This window comes from Cavia porcellus, unplaced genomic scaffold (genome assembly GCF_034190915.1).
Source record: "Cavia porcellus strain 051 isolate PalLab524CR breed Dunkin Hartley unplaced genomic scaffold, mCavPor4.1 scaffold_2, whole genome shotgun sequence".
Taxonomy (NCBI): Eukaryota; Metazoa; Chordata; class Mammalia; order Rodentia; family Caviidae; genus Cavia; species Cavia porcellus.
In genome coordinates this window covers 33,142,820-33,151,015 of record NW_026947485.1, presented here as the reverse complement: position 1 = coordinate 33,151,015, position 8,196 = coordinate 33,142,820, and the positions used below count along the sequence as shown (strand labels likewise).

At 42.8% G+C, this 8,196-nt stretch overlaps 1 protein-coding gene across 1 annotated transcript; it reads left to right on the top strand.

Annotated features, from left to right (window-relative positions):
• The first annotated feature begins 1,424 nt into the window (after nt 1-1,424).
• Neurod6 (neuronal differentiation 6) lies at nt 1,425-4,788 on the top strand. Its single transcript, XM_003467873.3, has 2 exons — nt 1,425-1,686; nt 2,962-4,788. Exon 2 carries the CDS (start codon nt 2,983-2,985, stop codon nt 3,994-3,996), a length of 1,014 nt encoding a protein of 337 aa, XP_003467921.1. The 5' UTR covers nt 1,425-1,686; nt 2,962-2,982; the 3' UTR covers nt 3,997-4,788.
• The last annotated feature ends 3,408 nt before the right edge of the window (nt 4,789-8,196 follow it).

The following is an 8,196-nucleotide window of genomic DNA, read 5'->3' as shown; positions in this document are numbered from 1 at the left end:
TTAAAGCAGCAGAATTCTAAACCTTTCAAAAAATGAGATTTATAAGGGGAATGCTAACACAGATTCAACAGTTTCAGCCTGCCAAGGATTACTCTAATACCAAAAGCATACTCTCTCACTTTAGAAGGGGAGATTACTCAGTTGTCAAACATCAAGGGTGGTGTTTGTTTATTTTTAAACTTTTATTTTTTAAAAATTCACTTTTAGTTTCCGGATAAGCAGTCCTGAAATCAGGTGTCATTTGGGGGAGGAGGGGTGGCAGGGAATTAGCGAACAGAAGAGAAAGGTGGAGTTTGCTTCTGGCTTCGCAGTTCATTTTATTAGTCAGGCTTTGCCAACTCTGTTTAACTGTTTCTCCCCTGGCTTTGTTAAAAAACAAGAAAAAAGGAAAAAGAAAAAAAACCTCTCCAAACAAATAAGAACCAAATAGGCGGTAGTACAGGAAAAGTATGAAATGCACCTGATAGAGAAAAAACACTGAGAATCAGCGTAAGAAAAAGAAAATATGTACAGGAATGTTCTTCTAGAGGAAACAGAAATATGAGGAGGAGGTTTTTGATTGAGAGAAAGAAAAAAATTTGAAAACTTCAAATAACAGGCAAGCTAATCTTTGATTAAAATACTCAGCAGAATGCCATGAAGAGAAAGACAAACTCCTAAATGCTCATTTTTGTTAATATGCCTGAAATGAAATGAGAAGGACCAGGCAAGTTAGTGCTTGGAGAGGTAGGGGACAATAAATGAGTGAAGTTTACAGCTTGATGGAGGTCCTAAAGATGTACTCAGAAACGTTTAAGAGTGGACTTGCGCTGTTTCTGTGTTCTGTCTACCTGTCTGTCTATCATCTGTCTATATAATCTGTCTAAAAAGTTGTTGAAAGATGCCAGCATTTGAGACTGCCTTCTGTAGACCCCAAGAAAAACTATTGTTTTATTCCAAATTCTTAAGACACACGGAAGTCTCAGTGTTAATGAGAGAACACACAGACATACACCCATAAGTTACATGCCATGAAACAAAACAAGGAAATAAAGAGCCCCATGCCGACCCTTGTTCCCTAATACTAATCTCAGTTTGGTTAAGCATCCCAAGACCAGCTCCCAGCTCTTTTTCACAGTTCTCTTTCCCGGGTACCCAGGTGCACAAAGGAGAGGGTGATCTTTACAAAACGACATCATCAACAACAACAAAAACCTCTGGTTCACACAAAAGCCCACCTTGCAAATGAATGGAATATTAACGACCACCTAATAGTTGCACCGTTGGCAGGGCGAAACTGAGCACTAACACAGCTCTTTCTACAGATTGCCAGTGAAACCGAAGCAGCTCGAGGAGAAATGCACCTACTGTATGTGAAATGCTGGTGCAGATTTTTTTCCCTATCAGTCTAACCTTCTGTGTTGATGCATGAATGCTGGTACCCACTTACAGGGATGCCAGATGATCAGTGCAGAATGAAGGTCCCAAGAGAGAGGATCACATGGCTCTCTCTGCCCTGTGACGTCACTAGCAGATGGCATGGGTACCAGCTCTGGCAGTTGGCATCAATGTCACTTTTTAGAGATCAATGAGATAGTGCAGATACACACAGATCTAGAGGCTCCAGGAGACGATGCGACACTCAGCCTGAAAAGATTTGGAAGACTCAAAATGAAAACTGATTATTGAATGAAATTAAAACCTAAGGTAATATAAATAAAGATATACTTCCATTGATGCTGGCTTTGCATGCAAGTATTTAAAGATACAGTGTCACTGTCTTAGAGTATTTATATGCTCTTTGCCATCTATAACTTCTTATCATATTTCATTTTCATGATGTAATTATCACATACTTTCACTGTTATTATGTAACACTGTAAGTATGTGGACATTACTAAGAGTTTATGTATATGTGTGTGTATATGTGTATGTGTGTGCTGAGGGGGTTGGAGATTGTTGAATTGAAAAGTCTCTATTTTAATGTGCCTATTTGTTGAAGAGTTTAGATGAAAATACTTGCTGCTTTGCCCAATAAAAAACAAAATGCATTTGAAACACAAATTATTTTCCCCTTTCATTTGGGATTCTGAACACACGTGCACAATTGCAGTCAGAATCCTTGGACCGTTCCTGTCAGATATTAGCTAGAGGGAGACTTCTGTGGCTCGTAGAACAAAAACACTACGAGAGTGTTTTTTGTCCAGGGTGGTTTCAACAGCAGTAAACAGACAATTACATTTGGAAAATCTTAAATGTAAAAGCAGTCTAAACATTTTCTTTGATTAAAAAAATTGTCAATGATTTTTTTCATTCATTTTAGAGTTTTATCCAAATAAGACTAATCATCTTCTCTTTTAGAAGGCTGGGAAAACAGTGCTCTTTTACATAATTCATTACTGATCAAAAAAGAAATCAGTTTTTAAACTGATCTGAGTAATGTTTTCTTTAAATTTGTGTATTCTAAAAGCCACTTATCGAAATTTACATTTGCATCACAGCAAATAAAGTTATTTTTTTCTTTTAAAAACCCACAAATTAGTCAGCTAATGGAGAGACAGCACTTTTCATTTTATAACTGATATATATTTTATTTTGTTCTCAGAGGAACTGGAATTAATAAAATTCTGCATTGTTATCACATGTTTTATATTTGCTTGAATTCTGAAATCCTTTTTGTGTGTTAAAATCCAGTTTAAAATCAAAGAGAAATGAATATGTGGTGATGTTTCAATATAGGCTTGCTGTTTCATTTTCTCTTGATAATTTGCCTGTATAAATTAATCCTATTGCATGCATCAGTGTTTTTATATTTCCTAGTCTGCAGGAGCTCAAATATTATATATAACATAAAAAACTTAGTCTTGGAATTAGTCTTTTTCACATGTTCCTGTAGTTTTATGATTAAGTCATCAAGTATATTTTAAATGTATAAACTTTAAAAATGAAAACACTTTAAATATTGTGCTGACATTTTTTCAGGTAATTTAAGATTAGAGAACCATGTTAACACTACCGTTTGATGAGTCTGTTGTAATGCCAGAATCCCAGATGTGCAGAAAGTTTTCTAGAGAATGTGAGGACCAGAAGCAAATTAAGAAACCAGAAAGCTTTTCGAAACAAATCGTCCTTCGAGGAAAAAGCATCAAAAGGGCCCCAGGAGAAGAAACCGAGAAAGAGGAAGAGGAAGATGACAGAGAAGAGGAAGATGAAAATGGGTTGCCCAGGAGGAGGGGTCTTAGGAAAAAAAAGACCACCAAGCTCCGACTAGAAAGGGTCAAGTTCAGGAGACAGGAAGCCAACGCCCGCGAGAGGAACCGGATGCATGGCCTCAACGATGCCCTGGACAATTTACGAAAAGTGGTCCCCTGTTATTCTAAAACCCAAAAACTGTCCAAAATAGAAACTTTACGACTGGCCAAAAACTACATTTGGGCACTTTCTGAAATTCTGAGAATCGGCAAAAGACCGGATCTGCTCACGTTCGTCCAAAACTTATGCAAAGGTCTTTCCCAGCCAACTACAAACTTGGTGGCCGGCTGCCTGCAGCTCAATGCCAGGAGTTTTCTGATGGGTCAGGGTGGGGAGGCTGCACATCACACAAGGTCACCCTACTCCACCTTCTACCCACCCTACCACAGCCCTGAGCTCGCCACTCCCTCAGGGCATGGGACTCTTGATAATTCCAAGTCCATGAAGCCCTACAATTATTGCAGTGCGTATGAATCCTTCTATGAAAGTACTTCCCCTGAGTGTGCCAGTCCTCAGTTCGAAGGTCCCTTAAGTCCTCCCCCAATTAACTATAATGGGATATTTTCCCTGAAGCAAGAAGAAACCTTGGACTATGGCAAAAATTACAATTATGGCATGCATTACTGTGCAGTGCCACCCAGGGGTCCCCTTGGGCAGGGTGCCATGTTCAGGTTGCCCACCGACAGCCACTTCCCTTATGACTTACATCTGCGCAGCCAATCTCTCACCATGCAAGATGAATTAAATGCAGTTTTTCATAATTAATGAGGAAAATGAAAATAAACAGTGGTCATTCACCTCCCCCGTCTAATTAAGACAAAGCAGATGCTTGTGGGCTGTGTAATTGGCACAACTCTATCTAAGGTGTTTACTAGTTTCTGAAGTGTGTTTCAACTATTGTGAGAATTTTCTATATAATAATAAATCTCTTTTCATATAAGAACTTCTTTTCATTTTATCTGTAAAGCACTGTGATTCTGTTTCTACTGGCAGGATTTACTTTTCCTTGTTTTATTTTCTCTGAAATTCACTTAATTTGTTTGAGCAAGATGTCTAAGAAAATACTGTTGAATAAAGACATACAGTATAACTCAATGTCTATTTCAGTTGTACAGTAACTATAAAAATGCATGTTAATAAGATCAGATGAGTAAATGATGTGTTTATAATTAATAGGAATTATATATTATGTATCTCTGAAAATTGGAATTTTAAAATATGAAGAATATCACTTAGCTAAGAATAATATGGAAAGATGCATTTGAGGATGTACAACAATATAAAAAGCTATGCAATTTTCTGTTTATTAAGGACAGCTCTAAATGCATTAAGTTGGTAACTATTCCTCTTCAAGTATTTGCAGATGGGGCAACATGGTATTTGAGTAGGTGGCATAATAATTTTGGAACAATTATTTCAAAGATAAAGAAAATTTTTTTCAGCACTTGTTTTGTATTGTTCAGAAATTATCTGTACAGGTTTGTTATCACAGTGTATAATTGTGTTTTCCACCCCACATTTTTAAAGCAATTAAACATAGATATTTCCACTCATAAAGGACATCTATTAGCTGTGATATTTTTGCATGATACTTATTATTTCCTGGTACACAGCTGCTTTTTGTTTTCAAGCCCCCACTCCCCATTTCAGAAATACTTCTGGATTACAAAACCGCATGAGCTAAAACAAATTTCTTCAACAAAATGGGCAAAGCGCTTACCAGAATTTTCCTTTTAAAGTATCTTAAATGAAAGAAGAGCCCATGAGGGTTAAACATCTTGGGGAAACAATGATAAATCCTGGTAACCTTCAACTAGAGCCTAAATTCGGTGGCAAATTTCCAGCAAACATCAGGGTGGATGTTAAAAATGGGAGGTTTTACTCCGCGCCGTTTAAATGTCTAGCTGATTAGAAGCTAAATTTGTGTGATTAAAAGTTTTCTGACAAAAAGCCACCGAACACTTAGTTTAATGGTGCCTAGGGTGTTAGCTTTCTTACGTCAGAAGTGAGTGTCCTTTAGAATAAAAGGCAAGGTGGCCATGACCTCCTCCGTGTCTTTCGAGATGCCCTCTAGCCCTGAGCGCGGAGGAGGGCAGACAGCTGCACAGGCTGGCGACAGTAGGAGAAAGTGGGTGCCAGGGTGGCGCCAGCGCGGCCCCTGATGCGCCCCGCGGACACCGCTGTGCCAGCTTAGGCCTGCGAGGCCTGGCGGACTGCGCCCCGAGGATGCAGGTGGCACCGCGCCCCGGCAGCGGTTTTGGGGCACAGGCCGCACCGCCCGCGCCCGCCCACAGCGGGCGCACTGTGTGTCCAGGGCGGCGCCCTGCAGCAGGCTGCCCTCCTGGTGCCGACCTGGCGGCCGCAGACGGGAGCCGCTCAGCTGGCGGAGCCGCCTGCAGCTCTGGGACCCAGACGCTGCCCAGAACGGCGGACGAGAGGGTCCCCCTTTACCACCCAGTCTGCTACGGGGGGCACGCAGAGGTGGCGACGCTTTCCAGCTGGCCCCAGTGTTGCCAAAAGCTGGCCCTGTGCGGCTCCTCCTAGAGCGGCAAGGACTTAGCGTCCAGGGTTCCGGACCCGCGCCCTGCTCTCCAGAGGGCGGTGTCGCCTGTCCGTGGGTCCCCAGCTTTAAACCCCGGGAGCCTTTGGTGCGCGCAGCAGCCCGTCCGAGGGGCGCGGGCACCCAGCAGCTGCTGGCGCGGGACTGGGCGTGTGATGAACGCGTCCTTCAAGGCTGGTGTGTGAACACCTGTTCACTCAAGTCCCACGAGGGCAGGGGGAAAAAACAGGGGGAACAAGTGAATTGTGCCCTCCCGGAGTAGAAAGTGTGCCCAAGGTAGAGCGCCGTCTGGCCCCTCTGCCTGTCTCAGCGCAGACTGACTCGCGCTTGCTTCCTTCCATATGCGCGGAAACCTGCTCTCGCTGGGACTGTGGCCAGCACTGCCGGGCCCGCGAAGGCTCCGCAGACACCCAGAGCCTGGTCATGATCAGCCCATCTGAGCAGACAGCCATAGGAGGGAAGTCTTGAAAATGAAAGAACCTGGCTTTGTCTCTCTTTCTCTCTCTGTCTCTGAGTGTGTGTGTGTGTGTGTGTGTGTGTGTGTGTGTGTGTGTGTATTTAAATAGCACCATTTAACCTACAACGGGGTTACACTTCCTAGGCATCCTGACTGCCTCCCGGTGCCCCATCCTGACTACAAGGTGCCCAGCAGTTCCCAGAACACAGCACTTGCCGCCTAGAATCTAGGTTCAGGCTTCTTTTCGAAAACCCCAGGAGGTCTAGGGTCAGAGAGTCCTGTGGGGAGGCTAGATTGCAACAAGAGATTATTCTCTGGCTCCCATCTGGCAAGTAGGAGAGTTTAGAAGAGAAGCAGCTGGCTGGATGTCTAGAGAAGAAGCAGGCAGACATGCAAGAGAAGCTTCTGGCCTCAGATCGCTGTTCATAAGAGACTGGAGAGAGGACTGGGGTTTCCCAGCTCAGGCCTCAGAGAGCTGACAGTCAGTTCCTCATTTGGATGCACAAGTCCAGGGCATGCTCTCTCCCTGCTTGACCAATGCAACTGAGGGTGCTATGTGGTGCACCGGTAGGGTGCTGGGCAGACCCCTGTTCCCCCCTAGCTGTCTTTCCTGTGCTTTGATGAGTCTCTGCCTGGAAATCCCCCAAACACTCCTTAATGCATCCCCAGTAACTTGGGACAGCTTACTTTTTCACAGGGCTCTTCCTGTGCCCAGCTGTCTGCATCCTGAGAAATCCTCCAACCTGTTCATGCACACCCTGATATCACAGATTCCACACGCTGAAAAACTGCTTTTTATTATATCACCCCAAGAGCCGGGAAAATAGTACAGTACAAAGCACATATAGCTTTAGGATCTGGAAGCTTTCCATCAGATAAGTAGGTTTCCTGACACCAGGCATCACTAGCCTTCCACATAAAAGTTTCCCCTCTACTAAACTCTTCCTAACTATTGTTATTCAATTGACTAGGTTGCTCCTAAGCCATATTTTAGCAGGCTATATTACCTTCTTACGGGTTTGCCCTTACTGCTTCAATTTTTCCTTTCTCCTTCTGCAGACATCTCCTTTGTCTTAACAAAGAAGCTGTGGTAGGTAGGAGAGGCAAGGTTGTTCCAGGAGCCCCATAAGCCTAGGATTTTTCTAGGCTAGCCTCCCTGGCTCGAAGCATGAGGCGTCCATTTCTCAAGGTCACTTCATGGCTTAAGAGGGTTACTGGAATTCTACCGATTGTTTCATTCTTCAATTACAGAGAAAAGGGGGATAGTAAACAGGTATCCTAACCACATGATCACACCTCATTAGAGAATATTTATGGAAGCCTCATGTAATGATTTCCATTTAGGTTGTACTGACCACTTCTAGATTTGAGAACTGCTCCTTCTTAACAGAGTATGTTGCCACCTAGAATAAAATCAGGTCCTGTCAGTAAGGAGGAAGGAGGAAGAGGGTGCTATTAGCAACTAGTTATGCCTTTACCTTGGCTTCCGCCCACATCCTCCCTCCCCTTTCTGGGGTCCTATAATTTTTCACAAGCTTTCTCGCTGTTCCTACTATCTCTCTCCCCTTTGATTACAAACATTTGTAGTCAACTCTCTGACCTGTTTTGGAGTAAATTAGAATGTGAGTATGAAAAGCATTTTGTAGAAAACAATGATATAATTATTTCTCTCATTCCCTGTGCTTTCTGGCCCTCCCCTTTCCAGTGAGCCTCAGAATCTGTTGACTTGCCCTTATCAGGTCACACCTAGACCAGTACATTGGCTTCCAAGCTCATTCTCCACATTTCCTTCTCCCAGTCTATTTTCCAGTGCCAAATTTTTCTTCCTAAAACACTCCAACACACCAGTCCCTTAGAGTATAACTTTCATGGTTCTCATTTTCTGTCTGATAAATGATAAAAAGCATTTTAACTTTTCATTAATCTAAATCTTTCACATTAAGATTAA

Excerpts from the sequence above, each read along its gene's own strand:
- Neurod6 (XM_003467873.3), top strand. The coding sequence starts at position 2,983 with ATGTTAACACTACCGTTTGATGAGTCTGTTGTAATGCCAGAATCCCAG.